Below are 18,839 nucleotides of genomic sequence, written 5' to 3' on the forward strand. Positions count from 1 at the left end.
AATGTTTTTGTAATGAGCCGCCACAGACTCTTGCCACGAAGCGGCATGAATGCAGGGGGGGGTTAACACGCACCCCGGTAATTTGCTAAAACGTCATTTGCTCATGTGATATAGACCCACGATGAAACAGGGGACGCTACGAGCCTTTCGAAGCTACTGGGAGCCGATCCAATGATGTGCGGGCGTATGTGACCTTTGGGAGGGGCGTCTGGTCATGTGATACGTACGAAGCACTGGATTGTCAGGGACAGCTTGTAGTGTCCGATGCGTTTACCACACGTCTTCATTTTGTGCCAACGATGTCGTAAGTGCCACCGACACTCGTGGTCTTGGCAGAGGCACAGCCAGTGGACTCTCGCCTTAAAACAAAAATACGCACGCACACCCCAAACATTTCTTTTTATTGAAAATCACAGATTGCCGCACCGTGGCCGTTTCTGTCCTATGTACAGGTAGGTACCTTCGGGGGGCACATTACACGAAGCCGCGCCTTCACCGCCGCCTCAGCTGCCGCGGCCATCGCACGACCGAACCGGCAGTGGGCGCGGAGAACACACACAAGTACACGCACCTTCCACGCACCGCGCCACTCTTTTTTTTGTACAAAATGTCCAAGTCGCTGGCTTCCACCACTACGTTTGGGTCCCGCTTCGGCCACTTTATTACGACAGGTGTTCTACAAAAATACTGTTGGCGACCGCAGCAGGGAGGGGTGGGGGGAGATTCACATTTTGGGAGACCGACGGCATCTATAGGTTTCTATAGGAGTGAGGGGGCCGAAGAAACGCCAAGTTGTTTTGCGTACGTGCGCCAAGAGACGTTACGACCACCTCGACTCCAAAGGGCAGCAGTGTCGTCTTCATGCACTTCAGCTGCTCCTCCGGAAAACACTGTCCCGCAAAAAAAAAGGAAAACTCCCAACAGTTACACGACTTTGAAAACGACTTCTTATATCACACTTCAACGTAAAACGCGATGAAAGATGTGTTCGCTCCTTTTTTCATTTTAAATAGTGACCTACAAACAGATATAAACAAAACAAAACATACTTGCCGCCAAAGTGACGAAACTGAAGAAATAAATAGTGGCCGAGTTTGGTCATTCCAGTCCTGTTACCCAGCAGTTACGATGAGTATGTCCAATCTGCTCATCCCTCAGATAGTTAAATTAAGAATGGTTTATACATGCAAGCTCAGAGTCAAAATTTCCCACATGTATACAACCGAGTGGTGGAAAATGGCCAGTGTGTATTTATGAAATCTAAGTACTTTCTGAACAAAAGGTACACGAGGCCATTTGCTTCGGACACACAACTGTCTTGGCGTGAGTTCACATAATTTTTTCGAGGCCGTAATGTAACAGTTTATCGTTAGCAAGTGCTCATTGTTAGAGAGTGCTTTCAGCGTCGTTTCTCGGTCGCGAGAGTGGAATAACCGGATGCAGCCTTTAACTTCACATCTGTTCACAGCTGTGTGAGATATCAAACATGGCGACAAAAGCTCGACTTATTTGCACGAATCTTCCCCTAGCGCAACAGAATAAAAAAAGGATAATTCAGGAGTGACGTACAGACCACTGAATCAACCCGGTAGCGAGAAAGATTGTTCAGAGTTCTTTTCTTCTTCTGTACCCAGGGGAAAGTCACGGAATGGACACAGCATTCACTTCGAAATCAACAACCGTGTTAACAACTCGCCCTCTGATTGGATGTAGATCTAAAAGTAAATCTGCTCAGATATCAGAGTTGGTTTCGTGTCACATTTGAACATATTATCACCTGTAGCTGTGTGAATAGTTCCCCGCCATGGTCCAAAAAATGTATTCTTTTTGTGTACACAGGCTTAAAGTTTATTGGTTATCTGGATGCATTGCAGTTTTTATTTGGATAAACATTTTATCTGTCTCTCTGGGTGTGGATTTATTTGTTGGGATAGCATTAAATGCTTATTAAAGCGAGCCCAAGTTAATAAAAAAAAAAAACTGACAATATGTTTTCAAATACAGCACTGCAATCCGAGCCATCAAAAATGAAGAAAGCTATAATTTTAAAAGATAATGAACAAATGTAAACATCAATATTTCCGAGAAAGCTCTCTTTGATGGACAATGAGCACACCTCCAATCAATTTGATGAACAGTCTGTTTCTGCATTCTTCTTTTACTTGGCCCCGGGCGACCAGTCATGGTCCTCAAAGTAAAAATAACTGAAGGATACCTACCAGAAATGATTCGGTCCACATGACAAGATAAACGAACGCTTCGCGACCAAGCACGAACATCGGCAATAAAAATTCCTCAGTTGACCATTCTTCCCAAGGTGGAAAGTCATCAGCTGCCAAACACAAAATGCGTATAATGCTGAACAAGTGACAGTGCCTTCATTATTGCTGAGTCCTTCGAGAACCACACTGCAGCAGCACAAATTGGCGAGCAATGTCGGGAAGGAACACAACTGCACGCAACGCACCGCACTGCGGGGGAAAGGGGGGAGGTTAACTTGATATGGCACTAGATGGGCAGTCAAGAGTTTGCTCTTGTTCAATCAACGCAGCTCAAAGAGGGTTGATGTGTTCGGGCAACTTCCACGGGAACTATGTTTGCACGTCTTCGCCACAAAGTTCCTGTAGACATATCTTAAGGATGACATCAGGAAAAGGCTACTATCATGGACCCCTCCTCAAGCCATCTTAAAATGGACGACTTCAGCAGACATCTGCAGTCATGATCGAGGCGCCTCAAAGACTGATGTCAACAGATGTCTCAAGAAGACAGCTTCAGGAGGCATTCTCAGTGGATGTGCCCAGCAGGCACTGTCATCTGATGTCCTCAGTAGATACATTCAGCCCGCAGATTCAGTGGAAGTATTAAGAAGATGCTTTCAGCAGATGTCTTCACCAGATGCCTTCAACTATGTTTCTTGTAGACGTCTTCAGAGTATGTCTTCCAGCCTGACACTTTCTGAGAGTCACTGCTAGATTTGTATGATTGGAGTGCTCAACACAACATGTGCAGGTCATAGGTCAGCACCGTGACCCCAACAGGAACCCCTAGGAGGCCATGGGCTTCCACGGAGTAACAGTGCTGCTTTGGCCTCCAGTTCGAAGAGCGGTCAGCTGTTCCTCGCCGAGCCGTATCTTGTCATCAATCTCACGGGCATCCACAAGCAGCTTGGACTTCATGCGCACAAAATGGCCATAGTCTGCATACTCCTGAGGACTCAGATACCTCCGCAAGAACAAGGCCACTTGGCGGCTGCGCTTGTCGATGCTTTCCTTGAGCCGCCGCGCCTCTTCGTGCTGACTTGTCAGCTTGTCCCGCTTGGCTTCCAGGGCACGCTGCAAGTACAACATTGTGGGCATTAGATGATGTGGTATCCTTTATGAAAACACTGCTATACACCAACTCATGTTTACAAACAAACCGAAGCGCCCCTAGCGGACGTCACCCGCGCTGTGCATGCGCGGTGGATGGTGGGCAAGAAGTCTGCCGTCGCCCATAAACAAACCATTGATTTGTGTTGTTCTCGGCGTTGGTGGGAGTCCCCGTGCTCTCTTTCGCATTTGAATTGTTGATTCTACGTCCTCCTAACAATGTCTGACTACTTGAGCGGCTTCAGCAAAATTAATGAGGCAAAACTTTGCGTGAATAATGCGACTTGCGGCGATTCATTTCACGCGGACGCCGCAGAATGGGCACTAAAGCCTGACTCGCACAATGAGATTCTGCTCGCTATTTTCAGTCGCGACGTCGCATGGGCTGCAAATGCGTGGACCGTAGCTGAGATGGTGGACGTCGATACTGAAAACCACAAGTAGAATCGGGCGTTACAAATCGGTGATGGCCACTGGTAACAATGATCAACATCTTCTTGTATCTATTGTTTACACTTAGCCTAGTTACCCAAACCAAACTTCAAAAGTGTTTTGAGGCCTGCACTTAATTCTTATCGCAATTAACGGGTCAACGTTTGGTTTACGGGCCGCTGTTGTTTGAACGAGCTGACGACAAAAAGCAGAGTTTGAAAGAGCAGACAACAGTTCGAACGCTTGCGCAATGAAGTACGGGCAAGAAGCACTGCGTCCCGGTTCAACAAACCATTGGAATGTCACGTTGTTGGCGTCTGTGTGAGTCTGCATACTCTTTTTCATGTTAGAATTGTTGATTCTATGTCCTCATAGCAATGTCTTACCACTTTAATCGCCTGAGCGAAATTATCAAGGCTCGTTACACCGCTAAACTTTGCGTAAATAATTTGACGTGCGGCGATTCATTTATGTGAACGCCGCAAAATGGACGCCAAAACCATGATGAGATTCTTTTAGACATTTTCGGTCGCGATGTTGCTCGTGCTGCAAAAGTGTAGAAGGTAGAGGCGATGGTCGACGTCGATACTGAAATTCAGAAGTGGGAACAGACCAAGCGCAACAAGTCGGTGGTGGCCACTGGTGCCAATGATTAACATCTTGTAGTGTATCTACTGTTTACACCGAGCCTACTTAAGTCTTTTGAGGCCTGCAATTACTTCTTATTACAATCACCGGGTCAAAGTTTGGTCTACGGGCCGCTTTTGTTTGAACGAGCAGACGACAAAAAGCAGACGAATTCAAAAGAGCAGACGAAAGTTTGAACGATCAGGCGGCAGTGTGAATTTGAAGACGCACTGAACCCGCGGGGGGCCTGGACAACTTGGCGGTTTTCTGTCGTTCATGTTGGAACAAAACAAATACATCTGGCGACCACAAAGTGCTGCCCGCACAAGCAATCGTAGTTCGACAGCGTCTGGTTTACCCTTTTCACGGCTACTATCCACATACTCGGATGAACGGAGCGGGCAGAAACACATGAAAACTGATCTTCAAACCTTTCCAGACTCTCTTGGTACAGCCCCTGTCGCAACATTTTGACGAGAACGCGGTTTTTTTTGTCTGGTTTCTCCAAAAAGAACACAAGATTGCATGTCTCGCACGGCGACTTCTGCCCGACTTGCCACCACCGCGGCGTGACGTAGGAGAGTTGAGTTCGTGTATACTCTTTTCTGTACTTAGAACAGGCACATATCCAGGATTTTGTTTTGGGAGGGGGGAGGGGGGGGCCACCCATGACAAAATGCTGCATGAGGGGGAGGGGGAGAAGAGGCCCCAGCAAAATGGAAGATTTCGGGGGGGGGGGGGGGGGGGGGGGGGGGCCTGGGCTCCATGGGTCGTCCCCCCCCCCCTGGCTACATGCCTGACTTAGAATGTTGGAGTCAACTAGTCTTCCATCTCTACATCCCTCGTGAAAAATACATGTGCACAAATACAACCCGTATCACTAGAGCCCTGCATATCTGCGGCTTATCCGCGGACCTCTGCAGATATCCGCAGTAAACTGGCAGATGTGGATAAAAATTAGACAAATTTTGGCGGATTGCGGATCGGATGCGGATGTCAGGGGCTGCGGATGCGGATATCCGCTGATCCGGATCTAAATTTTTGCCTTGTGGCATTCAGTTCGTTGACTGACTGCCACGGGGCAGTTCATCGAAAAACCCGAGACGTTTCGTCGCACACGACCCTGCTATTTTCGTAACAAATTTTTTGCGTCTCGCCTGAATTACAGGGGAAAGGGGGCATGGTTTGGTGCGCGCCTTGGTGAATCGCGCGCTAGCTTTTACCGGCTTAGTGAAGAAATGCGTTGTCGACAAAACGTCACAGGGGCATGAGCCCACAAAACGTACAGCGTTGACGAACCGTGTGTCCATGAAATGTATGTCCATGAAAAGTTGTCCACGAAACGTATGTCCACAAAACGCGTTTCGAAGAAACGATAGAGATCCTAAGAAAGATCTGATTTTCACTGAAGATCGCTTCAGTTAGTGCATTCCATCTCGTCAAAAATGCTATCTACAGAAAAAGTAAAGAATGCAGGGCATCAATAGTCCCTAGAAAGCTGGTACATTGGCAGGGAAAGAGCGGAAGACTTTCTCCGGGCAGAGACTCCTAGGACGGTCACATAACAGAGATAATTTTTCCTTCGACGCGCAGTGTTTCGGGAAGGCTGATCGCTTTTAATATAAATACGATAAAACTGAGAATGATAAAATGACATCCCCTTTGAATGGTGTCCCAAAGATTTCTTTGTACAAAGATAAGCAAACAACTTAAAAAGTGCTATTTGTATTATTTTTTTTTCATTCACGCTTGATGTTATGATATATCGGGTGATTCAAGGAGTGGCCAGGCTCTTTAAATCGACTGCGAAATTCAATTTCTTAACTTATCGCGTTCCGATTTTGTACAGTGTTGGCCACCAGGTGGTGCATTTTTTTCAATAAAATTCGCAAAAAGTGAGCTTACCTGAGGAAAAAGTAAAAAAAGAAAAAGGCTTAACTCCTATGGCAACGCAGCGAAGCCGTTGGTCTTAAACCATAGGGCGCCCAATGGTTTGAAGACCGATGGCTTTGCTCCGTTTCCATAGGAGTTAAGCCTTTTTCTTTTTTTAGTTTTTCCTCAGGTAAGCTCGCTCTTTGCGAATTTCATTGAAAAAATGCACCACCTGTGGCTAACGCTGTACAAAATCGGAACGCAATAAGTTAAGAAATTGAATTTCGCAGTCGATTTAAAGAGCCTGGCCACTCCTTGATATTGCCCAGTACAATGAATGCCTGAATTGTGAGTCGGATGTGGTTCCACATTTTGCGGATGCGGTTCGGATACGGATACAAAGAATGCGGATCGGATACGAATACAATAATGTAAAAAGTTTGCGGATGCAGTTCGGATGCGGATACAAAGTCTGCGGATACGGATCGGATGCGGATAATCAAACTGTTATTCGTGCAGGGCTCTATATATCACCGTACTAAAGACCCATATGATCCGGGAATCGAGTAGTTTTAGCACCATATTTTACAATTTTAGGCGATCCAAAACAACCTTCATTATCCTACAGATGGATTTTTTGTGCGCATAAACTGCAGAGGGTATTTTTGGTGCTATGTATCGTATTCATTTGGTTATATTATTGCTAATTAGAAAATTATTAAAGATAGGGGGAAGAAAACAATGCCAGTTATTTGTCATCTGGCAGGGAAAATATTCGCAACTCCGAATCCCTATAGATGGCGGGGCGGTAATTCCCAAGATGGCGAAAAAAACAGGGATAGGTTTCCAAGATTTACCGTGCACCTGCTCGCTGACGCTGGGCGGTGCGCTGAAATTAATTTATTTGGCTACAAATACAAAGAGGTCAGGGCAGGAACATATACCACAGGTGACGGAAAAGTTCCTCTGCCAAACGGCAAACAAGACTCTAATACTGTTATAAACTGCAAAAAACAATCACACGCAAATATTACGAAAACCTACAGTTGTGCCCTAAAAGTGATATTGTGCTTCCGCGTCGTTGGAACCGGAGTGAAGCCAACATTCGCTGTTCTTTGGATCGACAGCTGCACAAGAACTACCTTGACTATCGTATTTATCCAAATATAGGCCCGCATTTCATATTGAAGCATGTATCGTGCTAACCGATAGGCTCGACCATGTCAACCGCTGCTCCTAGCACTCCGGTGCAAAGCCGCGAAGCTTGATGTGCAGGAGCTGGTGCTAGCTGCGGCACACAGGCATACGACAGGCATGATAATCAAGTGATCTCACCGGGAGTATAAGAACCAAGCTTTGTCTTAGAACAGTAGCTGCACATTCTACTATTTTGCAATATTTTATCGCGACTTTTAGCTCCTGATATAGCCGACATTGTCTGGAAATTTAGATGATATCGGCGATCAACCTGCTGCCAGCGTCTGAGAGATGAGCAATATCTAAACTTTGTTTCACCTCAGTTCAAAGTGCAGCCAAAGCTAAAAAAAAACACTCGGACCGACCAGACAGCGTCAAAGTTTGACATCATGGCATTCGTCCATCTATCTGTATGTGTTCTTCCATCGGCTAAACCAATCACGTTCAATAAAAGTCCCGCAATTTGTACTTTTAGCATGTGTGTTCGCCTAAGATGAAACAAACAATATGGTGAAAAGAGACGCTGTGAAATACATATTCGTACCATTTTCATTTCGTCCTACTTCTCCGAATATTAGGGCCGACCAATAATCAAGCATTTTATATTTTTTTGCTCTTAAGCCCATTTCGGCACAGGTGTGGTGCAATTCTCAGCAAAAATGGCACTTTGGCGCGAGACGTAGCAGACTTTTGTTCATGGCACAATTTGGCGCAAATGGCACAGCACTTCCACCACTGCTTATATCTTATCTGTACTGACCCACAGCACTGCACGAAGTGAAGTCCCTACCCGCTTGCATTCTACTATTTCAACATCGCATTTGTGCATGAAGTTATATCCTGCCAATCATATAGGCACATTCACACATACAAACCATTTTAAGAAATTAAGAGTTAAGCACTTCTGTGAAGAATGTCGCACCATTCGCCAGACGTGCGCAGAACACGCGTGAAATCCTATGTTGTGCACCAAACTAATGAAATTATTCAAAGTGCATTTGACGGTTGCTAATGGCCGTAATATTCGTTAAGTGATTGCTTCCTTCCTAATTGAGTATGCCGAGATAATTTAAGACACACCGTCCAAACACAGATCTTGGGCGTTAGTAGTCCAAAAAGGCTTAGCGAGAGGTAGGGGGCGTTTCTTAGGGACTCCATCGTAGCTAGCCGATCTCAGCGTTTGCGAAACCTCAATCTCCCATCAGCCTAAAATTTTAGTGGGATATATATGATGACACGAGGAAGACATCATAGTAACTTTTGTGCAGTAGTGAGGTCGAATTTATTGAGTTTCCTTCAAAGTTCATGCGCCAACGCTAGGCTCAACTTCGATACTCCCGTGAGGGTGCGGTTTGTTTTTCGCCCAATGAAGTAACAAGAAGCGGACGTTTGGGAAACAAAATACTTGTAGGGCTCAAGGTGACCAAATTTCAGTTGTAGTTCACTGGTACTAGACAGGATTATTAAAATTGAGCTCAAAGATGTAATCGTTGGGTGAGGCGACTAAGCCACGTCTTACTACGTTTGCATACGCATGCACAATATCTGGTGTTTTGGGAACCAAAGAAAGTGCCCCGGTCTTCGTTTTGTACCGCTCGAGAATGAGGGTATTGTACATTCATGAAAAGTCAGATAATTGAAAACTCAAGCAGCGCATTTGGTCACGGCGTGATAGCACGAACTGAAGCTGCTCAATCAAAACCGAAAGTGAGTGACCAACCAGTTCCCAGAGTGCACCCTGTGGCAATTTGCCGCGATGGGGCGCTTCAAATCTTGGAAGAAGCCTATTCCTATTTTAACGCACTCACATTTTTTTTTTTAATTACATGATGCCTGAACGCACCGACCAGAGAATGCGGCAAGAGCAGCACCAAAGCTGACAATTCCCGCCACCGTCTCCGCCGTCGTTCCCGCTCCTCTGGTTCTTTATTCATCCGCAAGAGGGCAGACGATGGGCTGGAGTTGCGAATACAGTAGTCAACCATAAGCAAACATCAAAACGATTTCTGCAGTCTCCTTTTGAGAAAAATTCCATGGTTCTTTTGTATACGGTATTAATGTATATGATCATAATGGTGGAGATGTTTTTTTTGTTTTTTTTTTAAGGAAGATGTAAATGTGGAGATGAAGGCTTTTATGAAATTGTGCTGTAGATGTCAATTCTGACTAATATTATGAAGTCAGTGAGGCACTATTTCTGTTCACCATCTAGAAGCCCTTGAGAGTCAACACATTGTGATGATGTCTCAATGACCTAACCGACGAGCAATTTGTTAATTGGATAGGCATGATGAACCCAGTGGCATCACAAGGAAGAGGCTGGGGGGTGGACGGCCCCAGGTGCAGCGCTCCGGGGGGGCGTCGCGGTAGGCGACGAGCGGAGGGGGGGTGGGGTGGGAGGAAGTTGCAATAGGCGACAGGCGGGGGGGAGAGTCACGGAGGGCCACGAGACAGGGGGAGGAGGGGGGAAATGTCGCCGCGGGCCAATGCCTTGAGTGCCGCTGACCCCAGTGACACCACAAGATGAACTTATCCGACAAACAAACCATTTTAACATTCTAAGCATCCGACGAACAGTTTGTTCACAAGTTAGGTCAGTGAGAAAGCGCACGTTGAGGAAGTGTTGCCGAAGCTCACTGCCAAAGAGTAGTCTGAGGCAATGTACCCAGCTATGGCTGCCAATCAAAAGTAAAATTAGAGGGTTCGACCACCTGAGAATTTTTCGACGTGCAACCGAAATCTAGGTCACGCGGCACCCTCTCCGCAACAAGACTCTGCTAAATTGCAGGCACCTTGGCCGGGATTCGAACCAGCCACCCAGGGATCTGTAAGCCGGCGCTCTGCCTAGGAACCACCGAGGTGGCCATAGCCGCAAGTGAACACCATCTGCTGCAAGACATTGCAATGGTCCAGCCATGATACCCACCCGTTCTTGCGAGGCCTCATCCGCAGGCAGTCCCGTCAGCGCGTTGTGGACACGGGCCAGCCGTCCAGACAGTGAGAGGAGCAGGTTGACGATCTTGTCCAGTTCGTCCACGTGGAGCCTAAACTTATCCCGCTCGGCCGGCCTTGCCAGCAGGTCCACGCGCACGGACAGCGCCTGTCCCAGTTGCTCATTCTGCGAGGCCTCATCTCGGAGCGAGACGCGTTCCACACGGAGCACGTCCAGCTTCCGGGCGATGCTCGCCATCAGCTCCTCCTGCGCGCAGAAAAGAAGAGGGGTTATGCTCCATCGTGGGTTTTCAAACTGGGTTCCTAGGAACCTCGTAGATGCTAAGGTTCCCGAATTTCTCAAAGCTCCTCAACTGCCCTATTTCGAAAATGTTTTTTTTTTTTCCACTATTTTTTCTACTTTTTTACTTTCCACTATTTTAGCAGAATGAAACAGCCATTCGTATTGTTTGGTTGAATCACGTTTCGTGAAAACACGTTTTGTGGACAGGTTCTTGTAGACGCGCGTTTCGTGGACAGACGGTTTGTTGACACTCTATATATCGTGGAAGCTTGTTTCGTGGACATGTGCACCTGCGACATTAAATCAACAACATATTTTCTTTACTAAGCCAATTAAAGCTAGTGCATGATATCCTGAGACCTGTTAACACCCCAAGCCTTGCCCACTTTCTCTCGCCCAGTAAACCAGGCAAAATGCAAAAAAGATTCTTGCGAAAACAGCAGAGTTGTGTTTAACAAAATGTTGCAAGATCTGCCAATGAAACAAACGTGGGAAGCCTTTCGATAAAGCAAAGTGTCAATGAAATGTCGCGTATCGATGAAACGTCGCTCAACGAACTGATTGATACTGACCTGAAATCATCCACATGTGCCTAGTGCAAAACTATGTACCAAACACTCCCCTGGTATATTAAATATATTTTAGAAGTTCTGTAGGCTTCCGTGCGGCTTTATTGCAACCGTGTCGAAACCTGGAGCGGTTTCTTCAGCCATCAATCATAAGAGGTAGGTGGTCCTCGAGATTGAAGAGATTGAGAACCGGTCTCTTTCATGTGTTTCAAGCATCGTCAAAATGGTGGATTTTTTGCGTAGTTTTGATTTAGCCGTTCTAGCGTTTCATTTGCATGAAGGGATTACAATCGAAACCAAGTAACTTATAACAACCCAGAAAATAGCGAAATATCAAATAAGAGGAAATAATATTTGTTGGAGAATCCTGCTGGCCCTTTTGAGTGTAATTTTAGTAGACTTTTAACGAACAGAATTATGACGGCGTCATAGATATAAGAAGAATGTTGGCAAAACCGAGAAACCTTTTTTTTTTTTTTTTGCCACACCAAATATAAATATTAACCCCCCCCCCCAAAAAAAAAAAAAAAAATAGTTTTTTTAATGTTTACTTTGCTCTGAACACGAGGAAAAGCACGAGGCGCCCCGCGGTTGGGCGACACGTTGCGCCGCTCTGCGCCGTCGGGGAAAAGTTGATGAAAAGCAACTCTCCAGCTCTCCGAGAGGCGGCGCTGTTGTCTGAGAGAGCGCGCATACGCACACACGCACGCGCAAGCAACGCGCGCGTGTCAACCTCCTCCCATTACGTTTTTTCTTCTTATTTTATTTGTACAACGTAAGTTTTGTTTTTCGTTTATCTAGAGTATAGGTTTCACCAACTTTGCGCGAATCTGGGTGTTCCAATTCCGCAGATGCACTCGCGGAATGAAGCAGCTGTGCGAGAACTGCTTCACACTTAACACTGTTCCCGCTCCGCGGCATTACCGGTCACTGCATGATCCCGAGCTTTTTTCGCCGTCCGCTAAAAAGGGTACAACCAAAATTGCGACCGGATTTCAGCGACACGTTCACTAGCGGTGAAAACCGGAGAACGTGCATCTTGCATATCTGCAGCCCTCCAAAGTTCGGCTTTCCCGCAGCACGACCTATCTAGCGGAGAAGCGCATCTCCAGTTAACGCGCACGCGAGCGTCGACGTATTCATTGTCATAAACAAAAATACGGCTCTGTGGCAGCTACTCTGCACTGAAAGCTTGCAGAAATAGGGGAGTAGCTATTCAGAAATTTGCGAATTCCGGATATAGCGGATATATTGATTCCCAACGACGTCCTCAAAACCGGGTTGGACTGTAAGTGTTTACCGTGTGCACTTCTCAAAGAACCATATACTACATCAGCCGAATAACGGCGATGTCTTTCGCTTAAAAAAAAAAAAAAAAAATAAAGCTAACTATCGTAGAAAGCTGTTACAATACGTGAAGATAACTATCATCGGCAGATTCGAAGGTGAAGGTTCCAGTTTATAACTCGGTGCAAAACAACATTTGTTAGGAATCTTTAGAAAGGTGCAAGTAGAGAAGTAAATGAGTATCTGTTTGCGTCCAATGAAGAGGTACCATCTTCCCGCCGAAAATGCTTAAAAATCTAAATCTCATTTTTGATCTAGGTAACGTTGAAGTCGAAAAATCTTTAGCTCCTCGTTACTGTTTACTTTATTTCTGAAATGCGAAACACCCTGTGTTTTATTTTTCTGCCACTCTTGTTACCAGTGTAAAGTCAGGTGGTCTCAGTTTACACCATGCTTCTTTTCTCATACGGCCTCCAGTCTATATAATTAACTCCTATTTTCTTTACGAATGGCGTAAAGGAAAGAACTAAAAATAAAAATAAGTTTCGGGGTTGCATAAACACCGCATGTTACGGGCCGTCCACACAGGACACGATTCACCACGTGTTGTACCGTTCACGACCTTTAGTGGAAGCGAGTGTAATTCTTTCTTTGCTTCCATTTCCTTTTCAAATGAGTTTTAAAGGAGGGGAGAGCGGGCGTCCGCTTGCATCCTTGGAATAAGCTCATGGCGTAGGCCAAAGGACGCGACCAATCACACCTTATTTTAATGTGAAAGCATTAACTGGGGGGTCCCACGGAGCAAGCGGCGTTATCAGCTTTTGAAGCCGCGCCAAACGGCACCTAAATTCCCCTCTCCCATGGAACCAAGGCTATAGTCTGTAGCAGCCACCCCATCGGCTGGCGCGCGGCGTAGTTCCAAGAAACGCCACCCCATAGAGAGGCCCTCTCCATGGCGGCGCAGCGGCCCGGTCGCCGGTAAGAGGGAGGCGGCCGACCGCAGAGCCGGCAGAGCCCGCCCGGGCAGACTCCGGAGGAGCTGCACGGCCGAGCTCAGCGCGGCGCACAGGTTGTAGGAATATGCTACGTATACAAATGCTTTCGCATTCCGACACGTTAGCAGTCTTAAGTGTCTGTTTAGTTTTTTTTCTTCAGGTTGTCAATCACAAGAGCCTCTAAGGGTTACTGTCCGTCCAAAAACTTCCCGAAAACTAAAAAGGGGGAAACGATGTCGTGGGGGCACCTCCGTTAGCGTTCGACGGCTGACTGACGTCATTTGAAACTAGTGCTTTTTCGTGCCCGGCAGCGTGACTGAATGTCTTGCACGAATGAAATTGGGCACCGCGAGGACAGGCCTTTACTACCGTTACCCTTTTACAAGAAGTCACGACGTCACTCCGGTTACACGCAGGGCGTCGTCTCACCTTCCGGGCGGCGAGTTCGCAGTCGGAGGCCCACTCCTGCTTTCCGATGTCCGGTCCGAACCTGGTCAGGAACCTGGCCTTGGGCTCGGACGTCGTGAAGTACGCACTGTTTGGGGGCAGGTTCTCGTCTCTGCACAGACATTTCGCCCGTGGGCACGACCGCCATTACTCTACGTCATCCTGCTTCTACGTCCAATGGCGGAGGCCTGGCCACGCAAACAAGGGCGGAAGGCTGGCGACGCGAGAACGCGCATGGTAACAAAATCACCCGCGTGTTCAGGTCGCCAGCCTTCCGCTTCCTGCAAGAAACTTCGATTTAGGGGGTTTTCGATGACGCTCAGCAAGTTTCTTATTAAAAACATATATTTGTTTTCTCAAATTTAAAGTTAAATTGTACGTTTTAAGCAATAAATTTGCTAATTAGTTTTTTTTTGTGCTTTCTTATATTTGACGTCCTCCGTGGCTGGCAGTTTGTTCTCAAGAAGTTTTGTTTTTTGAACAAAGACTGTATTTTATCAGCCGATTTCCAGGGGGCTCAATAATGTTCGGCGCTTAAAGCCTTCACTCCCCCGGCAAGATTCGAACTGACCACCCTCAAATTATGAGCCAAGTGCTTGGACGAATGAGCTATCCTGGGCCGGGGGCCCGACCATGCAAAAGCGACCGCTCGACGCGCGAACGTGCGGTCGCGCGCTTCGCGGTCGCGCGCTTTAGGGTCCTTCCCATCATGGCTGCGCCATCTAACAGCGTGTGTCAGAAATGAGAGCGATTCTTCGTTCTTATCTCATTCGGATGCCCTTAATTCTCTTCTTTTTCCGGAGGGCTTAAGGCACATTCTGTCCTTACCAGTCTTTGTCAGCATGATCAAGCTCGTAGAATTATCTTTTCACAATCGCCCTATTTGTAGAAATGTTTTAAAAGTATTTGTAGAAACACCGGATACAGGTGAAGCGGTATGCACCTGAGTGTGATGCTACCCGTCGGGGCATGCTGATATGCGGGGGCGAGCGACGGAGCGGGCGGCGTCGGCGGCGAACCGGCCACCAGCTCCAGGTGGCCGTTCTGGCCGCAGGCATCCAGGTCCAGCAGTCCTTCCAAGTAGTCCGACGTCGTCTTCTGGTTCGGGGAGGGCACTGCGCCGCCGTACCCAAAAAAGAAACAAACAAAGAGTGAGATGTAGTCTCAGCACTAAGGTCGACGAGGGAATGATGAATGATCGTGAGTAACAAACACTGTTGAGGCTCCGTCCCCGAAATCCCAGAGAGAATTAACGTCAGTACTCCGAAGAACGCGCTCATTTCTTAACGGCACCAAATGAGTGCGACAATTAACAGCGTTTCTCAAAATCACAAAAAAAATTGCAATGTCTTATGTATATTGCGCGCGGCACTCTCAGGGCGAACGCATTATAACGTCCTCGACGCTTTTTCGCGTTTTACTTCGAAAGAATAATGGCGGGCATCCAAATTTACCACTTAGGTTGGTGCTTCCCCTGAGCACTCACCACCACTACAGTAGTTCTGATGACAGTCCTTCAACACTAAGAAAAAACAGAAAACAAAAACTGGCGACGATTCGTTCGCGCCAAAAGTGTCGCGGCGTGTACCTCGGCGCATTGAGCGTTCTGTGACTTTAATACTGAGCAGTTATTTTTAGCTGCAATAAACTCTGCACAGAGTGAAAAAAAAAATGAAAGCCATTTACAACTTCCTGTAACGCCGAATTAGAGCGTAGCTCTTGAGGAGGAGGAGGGAAAGATACTGAGGGGAAGGTATACCCCTCCTCCCTCCTCGTCACGTGCTCATCCAGTCTGCTACTTTTCCCTCCGAGCGACATCGCCGTCGCCTCACGAGGGTCACGTGACCTCACGGGGGTCATGTGACGTCAACGGGGTCACGTGATCTCATGGGGGTCACGTGACGATGGCGTCATCGTCATTAGTGACGACGACGATGCGAATGCCGATGATGTCATCAGTGACGTCACTGATGACGTAATCAGTGACGATGACGATGTCGTCATCAGTTACGTCACTGATGACGTCATCAGTGACGTCACGCGTCCCATAATGCACCGCGCGGTTACGCCGACGGCGATGTCGACGCCGACGGCGACGGCAACGCCGCTCAAGCCGGAAACGGGCGCCTAAGAGCTGCGCTTTAAAAGGAAGAGAAAAGTGGTGCGTCGTGTGTTTGTGGATACTGGATTACGAGGAAGGGGACCAACCCCACAACGAAGATGATGTCTACGATTCCGCGGGACTCGCTTATTTATTAATTTTTTTCGAACTCCACGCGTGTTCAAAGAGACGCTCGGAGAGGGGACAGGGCTGCCGCCGCGATGCCGAGATACTTCGGCGCCAACCTTCTCACCGATACAGACGAGTGAATAAAAAAAAATCGCTCGGATAAGAAAAACAAAGAACCCCCCGCAATCGATGCGTGTTCGATCACGCATCGCTCGCGCGAGAGCGCTCGCTCGGTCGTCACCACGCCGCCAAAGAAAGCGGACGTCCCCCCCCCCCCCCCCCCCCCCCGCCCATCTCTTCCCTTACTCCATTCGTTGGTCGTTTTGGGCGTTACGTGCGCATGTTTTTATTCCTTTATTTTTTCGGCATCCCTTCCTTTTTGGTGTTGGTGCCGAAGGTCGGCCCACCGAGAAGGGGAGCTCCGTTGAATAATATATAGAAGAAAGGAGAATGCAGGACGCCTTATCGGAATTGAATAAGCTTCGGAGGACGGGAAGAAGGGACCGGGCCCGCGGGCTCAGCGGCGATTTCGGAAGTGCTGGATAGCGAAGGAGACCGCGCTGATAGACGCCGATATTAGACGTCGGGAGGCTAAGAACTGCGGGGCGGGGCCACGAGGTTTCGAAGCCGAGGTTTTTGCACTCTAACTGGCTCGTTCATCTCCTTTTGCGGCTACACAGATCCCTTTCGAAAGGGACCCCATAGAAACACTGCTAGTAACACATCATTTCTAGATCATGTAGGTTTAGAATCTGACATCCTGCGGTGTCGCCATTGCTCCGCTATCGTACACTGTTTCAGACCTTTTAACAATAAGCACGTGACTTTCGAGTGTTTGGCAACTTAACAACTTTTGTTAAGTTGCCAGGGACTATTAGCGACGTCCGCATCCACAAGCATCGCTGTGGTCGAAGTTCCCGATCGGCCAAACCATTGCTTCCTGTATTTTGATAATGTCCGCCCAATCGCTGGTTCATGGCGACGCAAATGTCGACAATCACGGCGGGATAGAGGAAAATCCTGCATATCATGGCGAGGCAAATCCTGGTCGTAACGTCACGAAAGGAAACCACAAGAAAGCGCCACTGAAACATTTCGGCGCTAATGAGGAGAGCAAGTCGTCTGCTTCCTGCGCAGTTGATATTATGCCAGTACGCCGAGCTCTTATTGGCTGATTGAAAAACAATAGTGGGTAGACCTCAAGGCTAGCATTGAGGTCTACGCTCTATCCTTGCAATCAAAGCCAATCAGCGCTCGGCGTCCTTCTGACGTCACCGCAACTCCTGCACAAGAAGCAGACGACCTCCGCTTAGAATCGCTTCGCAGACGAATGTACGGGCTCCTGTTGGCGCGTGCGCGGTTGTATTCTTGGGGAGCACACGCAGTGGCGGCGACGACATTCGACAGCCGTAGATTTGAGCGTTGGCCAAAATAACCACCGAGGGTCTCGGACAGAACTTTTTTCTCCCTAAACGAAAGCCGAAAGGGGTCCCCGATTGAAAAATAAAAACAGAATTTCGATGTCAGCATCTTACAATGTTTGCGTCTTAAGTGTTCTTTCGACGTTATTAGTAGGAGCGTTGTAATGACCAATTAAAGGCACCGCCCATTGCTGCGCGCCAAGCGCTGGAGAGCGCGAAAGCGAAGTTAGCAAAAGCTACGTCATCGGCGGTGTCATCTGACACCGCCGATGTCGGTCAGATGACCATCATCGGCCGAACAAGGGTCCGATGACCCTTGTTCGGCTCGCTGCATGGCCTGCGACAGACGCTGCACTTATTTCTCAAAATCAATGCGATCTACGTTTGCTTCTGCCGAAGCTCGTTGCGATAACTCAACTCACGGAACGCCAAGCTGCAGAAGTCCGCTCCTAACTCAGATTTACTCACTTTCCCTTCAAAACAATCTGTAGTCACAGACAGAGTGTGAGCGGCGGGGAGGGGCTTCAACTGTCCCGCCTCCATCGCGAGGTGCCTACCTTCGACCACACTCGGACGTCCCGTGCACCTCGAGCGCGCTCGCGCAGCAAAAGCACGGTGGAAGGCACGGCGTGCATACCCAAAAAGCATGCTCTGCCGTTCTCACTCTGCCGGTGACTATCATTCGTTCACCGTGCTCGGCCACCTGAACTCACCGAGGAGCGAGCGCAGCGTGGCATCGCCGCCGAACCTGGACGCGAAGTCGTGCGAGAGCCTCTCGCACTCGAGCTCCTCTCGACTCTTGGCGATGCTCTTACGCCGCTGCTGGCCCAGCAGCGGGGACGCGGCGGCCTCGTCGGGGCTCGTCTGCGTCGCCGCGGTGTTGGTCGACCGAGACGCCGCCGGAGACGACGTCGCCGACGACTCGCAGCACCCGTTGCACGACGTTGACGACGAAGACTGGTCTCCGCTGCCCGCCGTCAGACTTGCGGCGGGGCTGCTGGGGACGACGCTGCCGGTTGTGAGGAGCGTGTTGTTGTTGTGGTTGACCGTGCTCGAGTTGTTGTTGTTTAGAGCGTCCGACTCGCAGCTCGTCACCGGTACGCTGTAAAAGGTAGCGTGAAAAAAAGAAGAAAAAGAAAAGAGGGTTAAGCTTGTA

General features: G+C 48.2%; 1 protein-coding gene across 1 annotated transcript in view; it reads right to left on the minus strand.

The window, feature by feature from the left end:
- Positions 1-380: 380 nt before the first annotated feature.
- LOC8051012 overlaps positions 381-18,839 on the minus strand; it is a gene marked incomplete in the record, with an annotated part of 650,797 nt that continues 632,338 nt past the window's right edge. The window contains 5 exon segments of the mRNA XM_042289953.1: positions 381-3,335; positions 10,426-10,698; positions 14,015-14,144; positions 14,976-15,147; positions 18,397-18,785. Of these exon segments, the coding sequence (XP_042145887.1) occupies positions 3,048-3,335; positions 10,426-10,698; positions 14,015-14,144; positions 14,976-15,147; positions 18,397-18,785 (1,252 nt within the window).

Source organism: Ixodes scapularis, unplaced genomic scaffold (genome assembly GCF_016920785.2).
Source record: "Ixodes scapularis isolate PalLabHiFi unplaced genomic scaffold, ASM1692078v2 PGA_scaffold13__105_contigs__length_92229423, whole genome shotgun sequence".
Classification (NCBI taxonomy): domain Eukaryota; kingdom Metazoa; phylum Arthropoda; class Arachnida; order Ixodida; family Ixodidae; genus Ixodes; species Ixodes scapularis.